The sequence below is a fragment of the Sminthopsis crassicaudata genome, chromosome 4 (assembly GCF_048593235.1).
Source record: "Sminthopsis crassicaudata isolate SCR6 chromosome 4, ASM4859323v1, whole genome shotgun sequence".
Classification (NCBI taxonomy): Eukaryota; Metazoa; Chordata; class Mammalia; order Dasyuromorphia; family Dasyuridae; genus Sminthopsis; species Sminthopsis crassicaudata.
The window spans coordinates 295,066,628-295,084,743 of record NC_133620.1 but is presented as its reverse complement, the minus strand read 5'-3'; the positions used below and the strand labels follow the sequence as shown (position 1 = coordinate 295,084,743).

The window sequence follows — 18,116 nt, the reverse complement described above, 5'->3', positions numbered from 1 at the left end:
AAACATCTAGCTTCCTATTCTCTCATTAGGCATTTCTTTCTTATGAAGGCAGAGGAGGCAATTTCATCAAGGGGCAATCAAATTATATTTTAGCACCTTAACTCATCCTAACCTTAATCTTTTCTTGGAGGTTGTAAGTTAGTTTTCCTTTTCTACTCCCACCAGGGCAGAGGCTTCATAGATGAGAGGGGAAATCTCTGGTGTGATGGGGAGGGGGCAAAAAAAGTATGTTCTTGAAAGACCTTAGCACCTACAATTCTCTGAACACTTTAGCTTTCTTCCTGCAAGATAAGAGTCTTGAAATAAGGGAACCCCTTCCAGAGGTTTTTCTCTTCCCCAGTGGGAAATTGGTGGAGGGGACAGGAAAACCAACAAGAAGAAAACTGGATTAGAGACTCGGATTCCAAAGCCATACAATTTCTGCATGATCTCAGACAAGTTCTTAGTTATACTTGCACTGTTCTCTTGTGAGGAACCTTAGAAGTGTTATTTATACCATAAGCAGAAAGTCCAGAAATGATATTCCTTTTATTTCAAGGAGAAAAAGAAAACAGACAGATAAACACCCTTTTCCCCTCTCTCCCCTTAAACCCATTTGGAGTTCCACTAAGTTCTCAACAGGCCCAAGCCTTCCTGGATCTCTTCCCTCAGTCCTAAGATTTGAAAAATTAGCTTATGCTCTTCCCTGCAGTTCAAACACACCCTAAAAGGGTCAGGGGTGAGAAATATAAGGAAAGAGACACCCCTCTTTAATATACTAACAATTGCTTTTCTCAGGAAAAGATGAAGGCCTGGCTGATTGGAGTAGGGAGGGGGAGGAAATGGAGATATGTTTATTTTTCTTTGGGTAACTGGAGGGCTGAAAACAATTTTCCTTTAACCTGACATATTTATATATTTACAGTGTATGTGAGAATGGAGTAAAATTTCGGCGAACTGGACAAAGTTCTCAGAATGGGGGGGGGGGGGCAAAAGAGGGAGGGGAAAGAGAGAGAGGCATTATTACACCTCTCTTCTTGGTCGTAGTCCTTCTCTACCATCCAATTTCTCAAACTTCAACTGGAAACAGTGAAGAACAGGAAGTGATAGAAGTCAGAGAAAGAAGGAATGTTTGAAGGATTCCAGCCCACAGCTCTCTCCAAGAGAAAACTGAGAGCAAGGGAAGGGTATTCCACAGGGAAAGGGGATCTGAACATGTGTGGACTTTGAAGCAACCAGCCATGCCTGCCAAGGCATGGCAACCCTGCAATGCATCTCCCATTAGGGTGGGAAGCTATGCCAAACCCATCTCCTCCAGGACACTTCGAGGTGACTCATCTTCCTAAAGAAGTTAGAGATAGGATGAAGAAGAAATGGAGTGATAGACAAAAAAAGGGGGGATAGAAATATGAATGGAGACAAGAGATGGAGTAAAAGAGGGACAAAAAAAAATAGTGAAAAGGAGAAAATTAAAAAGAGGAAATGAGGGAGAGGGAGGAGAGGGAGGAGAGAGAGGGAAGGAGAGAGGGAAGGAGAGAGAGAGAGAGAGAGAGAGAGAGAGAGAGAGAGAGAGAGAGAGAGAGAGAGAGAGAGAGAGAGAGAGAGAGAGAGAGAGAGAGAGAAAATGTGAGGCCAAGACTAGGACAGCTAAGAGCTTCCCATAAGGAAGCTCCCCAGTCCTCATTAATCCCCACCCACAGCACACTATGTAGACGTGTGCCTATCACCCCCTAAAAGCCCCAAAGCCAAGAACATAAAAAAACTAAGTACAATAAGTTTGGGTGGCACAGATAGTAGGGAAGTAAATTGATATAGCACAAACACTAGCCCTGGAATCCGAGGATCAGTGCTCAGATCTTGCCTCTTTTGCTTACTACCTGGATGACCTTGGGCCCATTTCTTAAGCTCTCTGGCCCAGTTTCTTTCTCTGTAAAATGAAGGGATTATACTAGATGGCCTTTCAGGTCCCAGGGCTTTAGGTCTATGATACCATAGGCATTAGGTGCTAAGTGACAGGAGAATCAAATTTCAGAGGAGATCAGAGACTTAGATGAGATGGTTAAAGACTACTAGTTCATAGTGTTGCAGGCCAGGCTCCCAAATCCCTTAAAGGGAATGATGGGCAAATGGAAGTATAAAAGGACTGGGTAGAGGACAAATGAATAGAGAAGCTGGACACTCACTGTGTGAGGCAGTTTAGTTCTTGTCTTTCCTCCCACCAAAGAGCTGAGGCAGCGCCCCCTTCCCCCCCACCTTCCCCAATCCCCTCCCTCCCAGTCAGCTTTGCTCATCACTGCGGATTCTGGTGACTCATCTTCCTGCACCAGAAGGCTGGGCGGCAGTGGCACAGAGGGGGCTGGTGGCCTCAGTAAACAGAAAAACCAATAACTAATCTCCTTTGACCCTAGCCTACATACCCTTGTTACTGTTCACCATCTTAACATCCTGGGAACCAGAAGCTACACGGAGGATGTATGAGAAAGATAAAAGGAGAGAACCCGGGTCACATTCCCTCTTATCTTCATATAACTTTTGAGGAGTCCTAAAGGACCTTAGTCCTCAAGGACAGAAGGTACAAAAATTGTAAATATAAAAATCTGGGATTTCTATATTCCTTTTAAGATCTTGCTTTTGGGCTTCTGGGACTAAAGTTGATCTGGGTAATTATTTGAGCTACGGAACAAATACAAAGTGGTTTCTCTTTCTTCTACTCCTGGAGAATCCTCATAAAATGGCAAGAAAGGGTCAGTGCCAAGGGTAGAATAGAAAATCCTCCCCATCATTCTTATCTGCACTGCCCCCACTCCATACCTCCTGTAGTAGATCTGCTTGTTCTATGGCCTTTAGCACACTTTTCTTAGAAGTATCCTGGACATCACCACCCATTAGAAATTCATCCAAGATGAAGTAAGCCTTCTCAAAGTTGAAGATGATGTCAAGTTCACATACCTAAATAATAAGAACACAAATTTAGGGCCAGAAGGTACTTTAGGTACTTTAATCCAATCTTTTCTGGATAACAGTGATATATAAAATTTAAGTGATTTGTCCATGGAATGGAACAGGCAGTAGAGAGAGCTAAGATTCAACCTAATGTTCTTTGATTCCAAATTCAGTTGTTTTCCTACTATACAATCCTAGGATGAGGAGTAGGAATAAGTCAGAGAATGGATCTTTCCAATACTGTTGCCACCTGTTTCCCTTTCCCAAATCTTTTCTTTTTATGACCTAGACTTCACATCCTACTTTTCCTTTTTATAGCTAACTTCCTTTCATCCCATAACAATCCCAGTTCCCTTCTTTTCTTTACTCAACTTTTGCCATACTCATCACCACTAATCTCTTTATGTTCTGAGTTTCTGCATAGGCTCCAGAATGAATATTGAAGATCATGTCTAATTTCTTCACTTAACAGATGAGGAAACTGAATCACAAGTTGACTTGCCTAAGGTCAGAGATATGATGTGGCACAGACAGCGTTCAAATCTAGATCAAACTCCCAAATCAGTTCTTTTTCTACTAATGCCAGTAGCATTAAAAACTATCTCCTGCAATCTGAGATCTGAGCTATCTTTCCTGATTCTGAAGTCTAATGCCCAAAATGCCCATACTTTGGGGACTGAAGTAAATTTCTACTTTTTCCATTCTCACTAAGGGCTCATTAGGAGCCATGGCTAATAGGCTTAAATCTTTATAAAAAGGATTACTGTTCTCATTACCCTTAATTTATCTTCTGATCCTCTTGGAGGAAGCCTAAAAGGTTCCCTGGTTTTGGCAGAGGGAGATGGTAGGTGGTGAAGCTGGGGAGAAACTTACACTGCCAAAATATTTGTCCAGGAGTTCCACATATCGGTGGATCAGTTCCAGTGTGATGAGCTCATTATCCTGGCCCTCAATGGCACAGCAGAAGTAGAGGCTGGCATATCTGGGGAAAGGAACATATTGTACAAATGAGGGAATAGGATAAAGGAATCAGAGTTTCTAACTCTCCAGTCCCAAGCACTTGTTTCAGCTCTTGGTCCCAGGCATCAGATTCTCAAGATTCTAGTTCCTTTCCCAGTCTATTTCCTCCCTCCATACCCTACCTACTTCTTCCTGGGGCATTTGGTACCCTGTAGGAACAGGTCTCAAGATAATGTTAGAGACGTGGTTCTGCCAGACACCTCCCTTTGATTTTAGGAACAGATACATGGGAAGATAAAAATTTTCCTTTTTACCCACTTACTTAGCAAGAAACTGAATTATTTGCTTGCTCGGAGGGGGAACAGAATGTGTGCTATGGAGGCTTAGAGGCAATATACCTAAGGTTGGAAGAGGGGGAAGAATCTGCTGATCGGGGATAGGATACTGTAGGAATAGTCGGGTTTGAGATATAGGGGAGAAAAGTTTGTGAATAAGGGTGTGGTCATGAAAGGAGATTGAATTTGGAGACATTTCTTCTTTATTGTCAGCCCTAACCAATTCCCCATTGTTAATAATAAGGGCCTAGTCCTGAAGCAGCCCCTCCTCTCCCACACTGTTAACATCTCCAAATGCCCATTCAGCATGATCCAGGCAAATGTGAGATGAGATAAAGATTTTTAAGAATTGGGTATCACCTCTTATAGACAACTTTGAGGTCTCTCCACTCCAGGAAGCTGCACATCTTGGGCTTTCTGGCCAGGACGACCTGCATAAGCTCTCGAACCATCTTTTTCCTCTCCTTGTCTGACATAGCCAGGTACCATTTCTGCAGCCGCAGCTTCCCCTGCCGGCTGAACAGCAGCATGAACCGCATCTAGGGGTGGGGTGGAGGTGGTAGTAGTGTTTGCAGATTTGGAGGTCTGATACACAGCACTGAAACCAAGTGTACTAGCTTCCAAATTTCCTATTCCTAACCCAAGAAATCCTGCTTCTTCCCTTCCCCCCTACCAATTTCCCCCATCTCCAATATGCAGGTATCTAAGACTCTCCAGGGTCAAAGAAAGAAAGTTTCGGGAAGGCAGATTTTGGCTTAAGATAATGAAAAAAGTCACAAAGAGTTTTCCAAAAGGGAAATGGTCTGCTTCAGAAAATAGTTCCCTAATGAAAGTCCTACCATAAATTAGAAAGGGATCTTTGAGTTAATCTAGTTCATCAGTTCTTAAACCTTTTTTGGACCCCTGGCATTGTGGGCAAGAATAAAGATCCCTTCTAAGAATAATATTTTTAAATACAAAAAAAAAAAAAAGCATTGGTTTAAAAAGCAAACCAATGACATAGAAATTATCATCAAATTAAAAAAAAAAAACAAATAAAACAATTTCATGGACCTCAGGTTTTAAATTAAGTTGATCCAACCCCTCCTTTTAGAGAAGGAAATCGAAGCCTAAAATAAATGAGATTAAGGTTTAAGGTAGGGGCAGCTAGGTGGCGCAGTGGATAGAGCACCAGCCTTGAATTCAGGAGGACCTGAGTTCAAAATCTGGTCTCAGACACTTAACACTTCGTGGCTGTGTGACCCTGGGTAAGTCACTTAACCCCAGCCTCAGAAAAAAAAAAAGGCTTAAGGTAAATGAGGTAGCAAGTAGTATAATAGAAAGTTCCTAGAATTCCTAACACCAGGGGGTTTGCTTCAGGCGGGAGTTGAATTAGACGACGCAGTGCGAAGTTCTTTAGTTTGGGGTTCCTAGAGCGAGCCAGTCTACTCCTAGATTCGGACCCGTCCTCTCACAAAGCTCTCCTTCTCCCTCAGGTGTTTAACTGACATATTCTCTTACCCTTTCCTCTCCAACCCCTTCCCTAGGAGAAGCTACATGGACATCTCCCACTCCTAATATCTTCCCTGGGGTAGACCAGGTAGACCTAAGTCATTCGAGGTACCGGAATCGAGTCACTAGAAACTTGAACAGGGTTACTTCTTCACTAGGAAACAAACAGCAATGCTAGGTGAAAACATTTAATTTTCGGGGTTGGATGGCAAACGCTGACTGAGATTTGGGGAGGATGAAGGGAGGGAAATGTTTTCCTTCTCCAATATCGGGGGCAGCACCTGTCTGAACGGCCACTTCCCTCTTTCAGAGGCTCCCCTGCAGGCTGCGGGACTACCGGAGTTGCACGGAAGGACTCGGGGCAGGCAGAGGATGCATTGTAAGTATGTAAGGCAAACTGCACAACAGACTGGGCACAGGACCGGTGGGAAGTTACTGGGGTTTAATGAAAAAAACCCAGGGGCTGGGCCGGGGAGAGGAACTTGGTGCTGGCGGGGACTTGGGCAGGGGACGGGGCACGGAGGTGGGGGTGTCTGAACAGCGGAGGAAGGCAACGAGACCGGAAACTGCCATGGGGGGGGGGTGAAAGGGCGCGTGCGGGGGAGCTGTGGCCGAGGGAAGGGAAGGGTCTGATCTGGTGAAGGGTGGGAGGGCAGGATGGCTGGGGGGAGTCGGACTCCGGTTTCCGAGGGCCGGAGACCCGGAAACTTCCTCCAGGAGAACCTTTCTCTCCACCCTCCCGAGAGGCGGGGGGAGGGGATCACCCCGGGACTGACCATTATCCTCCACCAATCCCCACAGACTGGAGCCCGCAGCTCAGGCCAAGTCCCCAGGTGCCTCCAGTCGGATCCCCACGCCCACGCGCGGTCCGACCGTAAGGCACTCCGGGGACACTCCCCCCACGCCCCCGTGCTGCTCCCAGGGCTCCCACAGCTCCAGACGCCCCCTCCCTGCAGTCCCTGCGGACCGGGGCGGGGGGGGGGGGTAAGAAAAGAGGGTTCCACCTGGGGCGGCGGCGCCTCTTCTGGGATCTCCTCTTCTACCCCCGTTCCCCTTGTAGGCCAGCCTGATTTGGGGAGGGCACCTCTGGGGTGGAAGAAGCGTGCGCCGCCCATACGGGCTTTGGCCCCCAAGATGTCCCAGCGGGTGTAGCCCACGCCCCTCACTTCCCCTCCCCCAGCTTCGCACTCCCTACCATCCTGCAGCCTCTGGCACAGCGCGTCCCTCTTCGGCCACCGTACGGGCCAGCTCCACTTCCTCTCTTTCCCTTTTCTTATTTCCCCCTCCCCCCCGCGCCCGCCCCCTCCCCCTCCCTCTTAGCCAAAGGACCCCAGCCCCACCCCCTTTTCTCCAGGTGGAGCCTAGCTGCCACCCCAGCGTATTGCGTAGGCGCCGGCGCCTAGGGGTGCGGAGGCGGGGCGGTGCCTAAGGTGGAGGGGAAAGAGGAGGAGCGGAAACCATGACAACACCCTTCACTGGGCCTTGCTGTACTCGGCCCCCCTGTTGCCCCTAGCAACTGGGAGACTTTGGCCAGCAATAATGCGGAGATTGGGTAATTGGGAACTTCGGGGCCTCAGGTTCCTAAGAGGTGGAGGGGGGCAGGGAGGAAAAGGCGGGAAAGGGGTTTCGCTTTGGAGGCGTTGGGGGACAGGGTGTAGGCGCTGTGAGGGGTGTGATGGAGGGGAAAAGCAAAAAAAATAGATGATTTGGGCTAGAGAGACAGCAGACAGATTCAGACAGAGAAACAGAAGGAGAGGAGGGGAAGGAGAGAGGGGGAAAGGGGAGAAGGAAGGCGGAGAGAGATACAGAAACAGAAAAAGGAGAGGGAGGGAGAAACCAAGTCAACAGAAGCCCATGATAGATATCTTACTGAGCACTCACTGTATGCAAAGTCCTGAGTAGTAGGTGTTGAAAGATGGACTTAACGTGGAACCGGGCAAGGTGGGGCTACCGTGCTCTGGGAAGGCTAAGATCCCGTCAGTTATTTCACAGTATTGTACCTCACACAACTGTTTGTACCGTCCCATCAGGACTACACTTTCATTTACTTCTGCAGAAGATCCCAGAGGGCAGAGATTGTTTTGTTTTTGTCTTTCTCACTGCTTAGCAAAGTCCCTGGCATACAAGGGCCTGATCAATGAACATCGTGATCTCATCTGTACAGATAGAGGGCCCTCCTAGATTACAGCTTCCTCCGGACTCTAGTAGAGTTGAATGAATTGCTTTGGGCAAAAAAAATTTCAGCAAGTGGTCACACATCTAGCCGTGTGTCAGACAAGTTATTTACTAGTTTGTAGGACATGTTAGAAGCTTTCCAGCCTGATGGACTATTAGAGTTTGTGCACCAATGATATGCCTTCAGTAATTCCGTATATGTACCATGGTGAAGGATTTTATTGGAGGATTAGATCCAGGGCTGTCCATCTGTTATCCCTTGGTCTTTCCTTAGCAGCTCACTACCTTTACTGATCCCACATTTATTTCCTAGACGCCATTCTTTATTCCACTTCTGATATTGTCTTTGCAGTATGTTGCTAACCGTATATCTTTCCATTGTTCTTTTGACCAATAACAATTTTGAAACTTTGAGGATTAGGATGTATCGTAGCTCATGGTCACATAGCAACATTTTTGCAAATTCATGATGGAAAGCTGAATTTTTGTGTCAGGGAGTTAGTTATATTGTCTTATATAGTGCATAATTATTGAAAAACTATTCAGTTTATTCTCTTCCTTTTTTTGAATTCTGGTCCAAGATACTCATAACCAACTGACTGAGTTACCTGTTCAGTTACATATCATAACCTGCATTTTCTGGTTTACCTGTGCTAAGTAATTGGAAATTATGGTACTATCGCCAGTTCACACTATAATGCATCTGTGATCTCAGCAATGTAAGTATTGCTAGAGACTGAAAACCACACTCAGGCCAGTCTGGTACTTTAGGTTCCATAGTGGATTGACATGAGACACTTGTAGATGCTCTAACATTTAACAAAACAGAAGCTTGCTTAATAGTAGTAGCATGGAAGGGATATTTATCAGTTGGGTCATTGTGATGTGACTGGTAGGGAGGGTATATACATCAAGCCTGAAGAGTTTGGAGTGAGTACATTTAGGAGAAATGTATATTTCCAGTAAGAGTCACATGGGAGGAGGGACCTTGGCCTGGATTTCCTTCTGTGCCACCTTGATCCAGGAATCATAGTATACCTGGACCATCAAGAAAGATTGTTAATTTTTGGATTCTCTGAGAATTATGCTGAAGAGAACTGTTCATATGGTTTATATTATTATCATTAAGACCCATGTCACATGAAATCTAGAGAAATTGTTTAGTGTAAGGACAATGTCTGAAACTTCCTAAAATGTCTGAGTTTGGATAACTATGCCAAATGCAATCTGTTTGTTTGTTTGTTTGTTTTTTTCATGTGAAGAGAAAATATTTAAGTGGGCAGAATATCATGGAAGTAATAAAGTTTCATGAAAATTTAGAGCGGAGTTTAGAGGAATGGTATACAGTATAAATGGTTTGGAGTGATTTTTAAAATATGTAACCGACTAACAGGTCAGCATTCTAGCATCATAGCCTAATTCAGGAGTAGGATGTGTTTTCTGATCTAAGGCCCATAGCTCCTTTGAACCTGGGTTCCAATGGAGTTTTCAAACAAAAGCTTGGTCATGGCAGCTTGACAGTTCACATGTCAATAGTGGAACAGTAGAGTCAGGGAGGAGCGATCAGTAGCAAAAAATAGGGAGTTTCTAAAAATTAACCAGGACAAGAAAGGTGGAATTATAACTATGCTGCATCAGCAAGCTTGCTGGAAAATATTAGCAGTCAGTTTTACCTAGAACTAGACACAATTTAAAACATAACTATACCAGAATTGTGTAACAGGAGAGATTACTGAGATAATGGGACCATAGCCTCCCCTGGCTATTCATAAGATAACTCCCTCCCATCTACTGTACTAAATCCTAGAGGAATTACTCCTTAAAGGACTTTGTTCCCAAGCTTAGCTTTTTAAATTTTTTTTGGTCAGGTATATTGTCCTTGGTTTCTACATCTTTGGCTTCAAAAATATTGAAAATACTTTACCTTGAACCTAGAACTCTACTTTTCTTCCCCTATACACACTGGTTTGCTACCACTGCATCCATTTCTTCTACTCTTTTCATCTTTTAGCTCCTGAAATGTGCATTTTGTCCCACCATTCTATATGTAAGGGGTATTGCTCATAGAAGATGTGAGTATTCACAGAGAATGTCTGAAAATAAAGACAGGCAGCTCAAGAAGGAGCACGAATAGATATCTCTGAAATTTTAATCTACCCTTCTGTAAGGGAGAATGTGATCCTTGCCTTTCAAGGAGCAGAAGGAGAAGCATGAGACTGGCCACTTTGTTCTACTTTGAGAAAGAGTATGATAGAAGCCTAGAACTATATCTATCCACTCTATTAAATATTGCTAATCTAGGGGCATAGTTTTTAGGTTCAAAAATTACTAACTTCTTTGGTAGCTTATGCTTATAGTTTGGTCTTTTCTGACCAAATGCTAATTACCTTAAAGCAGACCTTTACCAATATTGAATAGATAGTAAAATCATTTATTAAAGCAAATAGCAAGCATAAATTGGTATATACCAGAAAAAGAGAGAATGTCCTTTTCAGATGGGAGCAAGATAAAATCTCTGCTCAATCAAGACAGAGGCCCCAATATTGACCTAAGGGGAAATTTTTCAAAGTCTAGAGAGGTAAAGCTAGAAATACCAAATATGGTCAGGGGCCAGCTTTGCCTACAAGGCTGCCATCCACATTTTGTCTCTTTCCATGTGCCTTAAGTTGATCCCCAGTAGAGTCTGAAATCTCATGTATCTGTTCTTGAAACCAGAATGAAGAATATTTGCCTTCCCCAAAGCTCTCTCATCAACTCTGTTTTTAACACATGCATGCAGTCTTGCCTCAGTGTTCTTTTCATTAATTTAGAGTTATATCTAAAGAACAGCACCTAACATACCCTGGACTTGGAAGTGGAAGTTTTTGAAACAGAGCAGAGTGGATTTTGTTGTGATACTAACTTGAATATGAAAAGTATGCATGATGGGGTGGAATAGAGAACTAAGTAAAAAAAAAAAAAGTCTCTGGTCTTTATATATTTGTTAGATTAATATTAAATTGGTCCTGTCAAATTTATACCTAAAATTCAAGAATTAAAATATTAATATTTTTCTTTGACTTCTTATTTTGGGGGAGTTTATAAATGAAATTAACTTGGTTCATTAGAGCTGTTAATTGGGGAAAGCCAGAGATTTAGAATTTTCTTCTTTCTTTGTAGCTGATTATATATAATCTCTTCAAAATGCCCTTGAATAAGATATATATTTATATTTATATACATATATATGTCAATTATACATTGGGTGAACTGCAGTTTTATCTTAACAGTGGTTTAAAAACTTATTTTTGATGTTTTTTGCTTTTTGCTTTTATATGATCTATATTACAATATTACAATGAGAAAAAAATGTGGCTTTGTGATAATATATTACATCAGTTATACATCATGCCAGCTAAATAGTAATGAAAAAAGATAAAGCATACAATTAAGAAGATTTTACTTTGAATTTTAAAAAGATATTGAAAATAAAAAGGAACAACAGAAATTGTATTGATATTGATTATAATAATTTTGGATAACTAGACAGTGAAATGGATAGAGCATTGGACTTGAAATCAAGAAAATTAATCTTCATGAGTTTGTATCCAGTCTTAGACTATTCACTGGGTATTCACTGTCTACCTCAGTCATATATAAAATGAGCTGGAGAAGGAAATGGCTAATATCTTCAGTATTGTTGCTAAGAGAGCCCCAAATGGGAGGAGCCAAGACAGTGGAGAGAAGCTCAAAAGTTGTTTGAGCTCTTCCCAGTTTCCCTCAGAAACAACATGGAATCAAACCCCTCAGTAGATTCTGGAACAACAGAACTTACAGAGATGAATGAAACAATTTTCCAGCTCAATTTAGCTTGGAAGAACTTTGGGAAAGGTCAGTCTTACTTGGGTAAAAGAGCAGCCCAGAGCTGATGGTGTCTGGGCAAGCCAATGGGAGGGAGGGTCTCAGCCAAAGCACAGATCAGCTGCTGAGACCTCCAGTCTGGCTCAGTAGAAAATGTTGTTAGCTCCATGCTTACTTTAGCATAGCAGACTAATGGTGGAGTGATTGTTGCTGCCTACATATATACAATGTAGGTTGAAATAGAGATTGAAATAGAGATGTTTTTCTTTTTTAAAAAATCACTTATTTATTTCTTATTTTTCCTGATAGCATCCTGTTCATTATTTCCCAGAGAATAATAATATTCCATCAGAGAAACTTGCTTCAAAATTGTTTTTACAATCACTATCACTAATTGTATTTCCCCTCTTTTATTCTCTCTTCTTTCACCCTGTTTCTTCCTCAAAAGTGGTTTGCTATCAACTATTCCCTCCCCTATAGTATCCTGTTTTCCTGCAGGAGAAGATAGATTTCTATACCCTTGTTGACTAAGTATGTTATTTCCTTTTTGAGCCATTTCTGATGAGAGTAAGATTCATTCACTTTCCGTCTTCTTATCCCTTTCCCCTCCATTGTAAAAGCTTTTTCTTGTCTCTTTTTTATGGTAGATAATTTGCATCATCCCACTTCTCCCTTTCTCTTTCTCTCAGTACATTTCTTTTTCACCTGGTAATTTCATCATTTTTTAAAAAAGATAATTATTCCTTCTGTTGCAGCTGTCTTAAGAGCTCAAAACATATGAGCCCTTTGATCTCAGAGGCAAGATGAATGAGGTGGGAGACTCATAGAGTGTGAAAAGAGCTGCAGTTTATTATCCCATACAACCTTATTGGTGTACATTTTTGCAAGCTTGATCTATGTGTGAATAGTAGACAATCCCCAATCACTATTCAGAGAAGCAGCTTGTGGGCTTTGCATATGCATGGTATCTGCCAATGGAAGAGGAGCTGATACATTAATTTAGCAACTCTCTCACAGGAGAGATACCTTGTCAAGGCATCCCTGCTCATGAGCCACTAGCTGTGATCCTTCAGGCTCATACCCATTCCCATGATCACAAATCATTGCTCCTTACTCAACAAGGGTGTTTCTGCAACATGGCAGAAAACTTATTGTGCACCAAAGGTCAAGGTGGCCTTGGTTCTCCCTCTCAGTAGAGTCCCATAGCCTAGCACCCTTCATATTCAACTCACACCTGTGCCCTCTGTCTATATACTCCTAACTGCCATAATAATGAAAACATTCTCATATTCTAATAAGGTATTCACCCATGTAGGAATGTAAACAGATGAATTTTATTAAGTCCCTTATGATATCATTTTCCTGATTACCACCATGCTTTCCCAAGTCCTATATTTGAAAATCAAATTTTCCATTCAGTTCTAGTCTTTTCATCACAAATGCCTGAAAATCACATTTCATTGAATGGAGCACCTTTCCTCTGAAGGATTATACTCAGTTTTGCTGGGCAGGTGGTTCTTGGTTGCAACCCTAACTCCACTGCTCTCAGTAATATCATATTCCAAACCCTCCATTCCTTTAATGTAGAAGCTGCTAAATCTTGTGTTTTCCTGACTGTGGCTCCACTGTACTTGAATTGCTTCTTTCTGAATGCTTGCAATATTTTCTCCTTGACCTGGGAGTACTGGAATTTGGCTATAATATTCCTGGGAATTTTTATTTTGATATCTTTTTCAGAAGATAATCCGTGGATTCTTTCAATTTCTATTTTACCCTCTGGTTTTAGAATATTAGGACAGTTTTCCTTGATAATTGCTTGAAAGATAATGTGGAGCCTCTTTTTTTGCTCATGACTTTCAAATAGACCGATAATTTTTTTATTGCAATTGGGATTAAGTAACTTGCTCAGGATCACACAGCTAGGAAGTGTTGAGTGTCTGAGGTCAGATTTAAACTCGGGTCCTCCTGACTTCAGGGCTGATGCTCTATCCACTGTGCCACCTAGTTGCCCCTAGACCAATATTTAAAAATTATCTCTCCTGGATCTATATATCCTGGATCTCTATGTGAGATATTTCACATTTTTGTTATTTTTTTTCTTTTTTATATTTTATGTATATTTACATATGACATATATAATATATGCAAATTATATATTTATAAATTGCTTTATTATATTTTGATTTTTCAAAAGTCATTAGTTTCCACTTACTCAATTCTATTTTTTTCCCTTTATTTTTAAAAATTAATTTTATAATTATAAATTTTTTTGATAGCATATATGCATGAGTAATTTTTTTATAACATTATCCCTTGTATTCATTTTTCCAAATTTTCCCCTCCCTTCCTCTACTCCCTCCCCTAGATGACAGGCAATCCCATACATTTAACATGTGTTACAGTATAATCTAGATACAATATATGTGTGTAAATCCAATTTTCTTGTTGCATGTTAAGTATTGGATTCCGAAGGTATAAGTAATCTGGGTAGATAGACAGTAGTGCTAATATTTTACATTCAATTCTCTGGGTGTAGTTGTTTCTGTCCATCATTGATCAGCTGGAAGTGAGTTGGATCTTCTTTATGTTGAAGATATCCACTTCCATCAGAATACATCTTCATACAGTATTGTTGTTGAAGTGTACAGCGATCTTCTGGTTCTGTTCATTTCAGCATCAGTTCATGTAAGTCTCTCCAAACTCTGAATTCATCCTGCTGGTCATTTCTTAAAGAGCAATAATATTCCATAACCTTCATATACCATAATTTACCCAACCATTCTCCAATTGATGGACATCCATTCATCATCCAGTTTCTAGCCACTACGAAAAGAGCTGCTACAAACATTTTGGCACACACAGGTCCCTTTCCCCTCTAATATTTCTTTGAGATATAAGCCCAGTAGTAGCACTGGTGGATCAAAGGGTATGCACAGTTTGATAACTTTTTAGGCATAGTTCCAAATTGCTCTCCAGAATGGCCAGATTCCTTCACAACTCCACCAACAATGTATTAGTGTCCCAGTTTTCCCACATCCCCTCCAACATTCATCATCATTTGTTCCTGTCATCTTAGCCAATCTGACAGGTGTGTAGTGGTATCTCAGAGTTGTCTTAATTTGCATTTCTCTGATCAGTAGTGATTTGGAACACTCTTTCATATGAGTGGATATAGTTTCAATTTCATTATCTGAGAATTGTCTGTTCATATCCTTTGACCATTAATCAACTGGAGAATGGTTTGATTTCTTATAAATTAGGATTAATTCTCTATATATTTTGGAAATGAGACCTTTGTCAGAACCTTTAACTGTAAAAATATTTTCCCAATTTGTTACTTCCCTTCTAATCTTGTTTGCATTAGTATTGTTTGTACAGAAACTTTTTAGTTTGAAGTAATCAAAATCTTCTATTTTATGATCAATAATGATCTCTAGTTATTCTCTAGTCATAAATTCCTTCCTCCCCCATAGGTCTGAGAGGTAGACTATTCTCTGTTCCTCTAATCTGTTTATGATCTCATTCTTTATGCCTAAATCATGGACCCATTTTGATCTTATCTTGGTATATGGTGTTAAGTGTGGATCCATATCTAATTTCTGCCATTCAATTCTATTTTTTAAGTAATTATTTTCCTTAGTGAACTCTTGTATCTCCCTTCCCAAGTGGCCAATTTTGCTTTTTAGGGCAATCTTCTCTTCATTAACTTTTTGAATTTCCTCTTGTACTTCTCTCAGTTCTTTCTCTAATTTTTCCTCGTTTGAACTCTTGTGTGGCCTTAACCCAATGCTTATTCTTTTTGGAGGCTTTGGATATAGGAGCTTTGACTTTTGAGTATGTATTTTGATCTTCCTCGTCACTTTCAATGGTTAGAAATTTGCTTTGTTTTCTGCTCATTTTTCTAGCTTATTATTCTGCTTTTAACTCTGTTAGAATAGAGTTATTTTTCCAGGGTAGAGAGTTAATTGTCCCATAATTCAAGGGTTTTGCGCAGCTGTTTTCAGAAATCCTAGGAATCTGACCACAAACACTCTTTTCCGCCCTGGAGCTATTAGATGTGTCCTTACCCCACTGTAGCTGTAAGATCTAGTATGTTGGCCAGGACTGAGGTCCACTGCCTCAGGCTGTGCTGGGACTGAATAAGTAGACTTCCACCTCATTGCCACAGACCCTCTTCACCGACCTTCTGAGTCCTCTCTGGTGTCGCCAGGCTGAGAAATCCAGAAGCCTCCAGAACTGCTGCTGATTCAGAGGTCCAGCTTCCTGATGTTGGGGTCTCCGCTTGCTGGAGCTGGAGCCAGGCCTGCACTGGGATTGTGAACTAGGCTCCCAGTCTGGTTCAAGACCTTTCCTGTTGATCTTCTAAGTCCTCTTTGCTGTCTCTGGGCTGAGACATCTAGAAGCTACCAGCACTGATGCTAATTCAGAGGTGGAGCCTGGGCCTGGACCGGGACTGCCTCAGCGTGCCATGCACCAGAATTGCACACTGGACTCCCACCCTAGTGTCACAGATCTTTTAAGGCCTTTGGCTAGAAAATGTTCAACTTTTGGGGTATTCTGACACTCCAAAATTTGTTTTAGAGTCATTATTTAAAAGAATTTGAAGCAATTTGGGGGAGAGGTTGGATAAGTTTCTGCCTTTACACCACCATCTTGGCTCTGCCTGGAGTATTATTTCTAATGTGGTACCATCCAAATTATTTTTGTTATATTATCTTTTTCTCTTCCTTTCATTTCTGTGGAAGATGAAGGAATCTTTGTAGAGAGGGGAAGAAGCTTAGAATAAAACCTCAGGGTTTGATACTCATATAGGTATTGTAGGATTTCTTTAGTAGCATCCTCCACATTTTTCAAAAATGGGTTTTTGGGCAATAAGATTTCTATGATAAAACTAAATAGTAACAAGGACTTTCTAATTCTTAAATCAGAAGATTGAGACAAGGATAAGATCTGCTTATCAGGAGGAAGTAGATTCAAGAAAGTATTAAATACCTATGGGCTCTTTTTAGCTGACTATTCAGTGTTCAAGAACATTGGCTGCTTGAGATGGAGAATCTTCCAGAGGAAGAAGCTATCCAAAGCAATACTATGGAAATGGATGAATATCCTCCCCCTTATGGGCAGAAAAGCAACAGGGTTTTTCTTGTATGGTAACAATGTGTATCTAAAAAAAAATTAGTATAAAATCATTATATTTTTGTAATGGCAGAGTAGTTGGAAAGATTGCTAGAGAATAAGGACTAAAGTGAAACCTGATTGAGGCCTTTCTGAAAGAATGGGCCAGGTAAGGCAGAACAATATTGCTATGGGATTGATGTTCTAGAGATGAATGAATTTAAATCTTTGAGGTATGTTTACTAGTTTGGATAGCAATATTGCTTGTGAGAAAATAACCCAGGAGTAGGGAGTGTGGGAGTGTGCGTACTTCCAATTTCTCCCCCAGGTTTGTAGGGAAAAATATTCTATTGCTGATTTTAATACTGTGCTATTAGGGGCAGCTAGATAGTGCAGTGGATAGAGTACCAGTCCTGAAGTCAGGAGGACTTGAGTTCAAATTCAGCCTCAGATACATAATACTGTGACCCTGGACAATTCACTTAACCCCAGTTCCCTCAAAAAAAAAAAAATGTACAATACTGTGCTATTTCATGAAATGCCTTTGCTTTCAACTGTGTCCTAGTGATTAATCAAAGTAAACACATTATTGCAAAGTCATGATTTATGCTCTTTGAGTAGATGAAGTCATTTAGGTATAGGCATAAGTGGCATATATATATATTTTTTTTTATTATAGCTTTTTATTTACAAGATATATGCATAGGTAATTTTTCAGCATTGACAATTGCAAAACCTTCTGTTCCAATTTTTCCCCTTCTTCCCCCCCCAACTCGCTCCCCCAGATGGCAGGTTGACCAATACATGTTAAATATGTTAAAATAAATGTTAAATACAACATATGTATACATGTCCAAACAGTTTTTTTGTTGTACAAAAAGAATCGCACTTTGAAATAGTATACCATTAACCTGTGAAGGAAATAAAAAATGCAGGCAGACAAAAATAGAGGGATTGGGAATTCTATATAGTGGGTCATACTCATTTCCCAGAATTCTTTTGCTGGGTGTATCTGGTTCAGTTCATTACTGCTCTATTGGAACTGATTTGGTTCATCTCATTGTTGAAGATGGCCATGTCCATAAGAATTGATCATCATATAGTGTTGTTGTTGAAACATATAATGATCTCCTGGTCCTGTTCATTTCACTCAGCATCAGTTCATGTAAGTCTCTCGAGGCCTTTCTGAAATCATCCTGCTGGTCATTTCTTACAGAACAATATACAGAACGATAATATTCCATAATATTCACATACCACAATTTACTCAGCCATTCT

The 18,116-nt window shown here is 41.1% G+C and overlaps 1 protein-coding gene and 1 long non-coding RNA gene across 5 annotated transcripts in view; one reads left to right on the top strand and one right to left on the bottom strand.

The window, feature by feature from the left end:
* Positions 1 to 7,210, bottom strand: part of AP1S1 (adaptor related protein complex 1 subunit sigma 1) — a 29,824-nt gene extending 22,614 nt beyond the window's left edge. Inside the window, exons 1-5 of one of the 4 annotated variants that reach the window (XM_074264932.1) lie at positions 6,904 to 7,210; positions 4,578 to 4,756; positions 3,796 to 3,904; positions 2,791 to 2,928; positions 510 to 1,321 (exon numbers count right to left, since the gene is read on the bottom strand). In XM_074264932.1, coding sequence (XP_074121033.1) covers positions 1,274 to 1,321; positions 2,791 to 2,928; positions 3,796 to 3,904; positions 4,578 to 4,756; positions 6,904 to 6,906 — 477 coding nt within the window. In that variant the 5' untranslated portion in view covers positions 6,907 to 7,210 and the 3' untranslated portion in view covers positions 510 to 1,273. Of the gene's footprint in view, positions 1 to 509; positions 1,322 to 2,790; positions 2,929 to 3,795; positions 3,905 to 4,577; positions 4,757 to 6,712 lie in introns of those variants that run through there. The other 3 variants (XM_074264930.1, XM_074264933.1, XM_074264931.1) reach the window with 3 other exon arrangements.
* Positions 7,047 to 18,116, top strand: part of LOC141540972 (uncharacterized) — a 56,097-nt gene continuing 45,027 nt past the window's right edge. The window contains exon 1 of the long non-coding RNA XR_012481616.1: positions 7,047 to 7,260. This is a non-coding gene — a long non-coding RNA (uncharacterized LOC141540972). The remainder of the gene's footprint in view (positions 7,261 to 18,116) is intronic.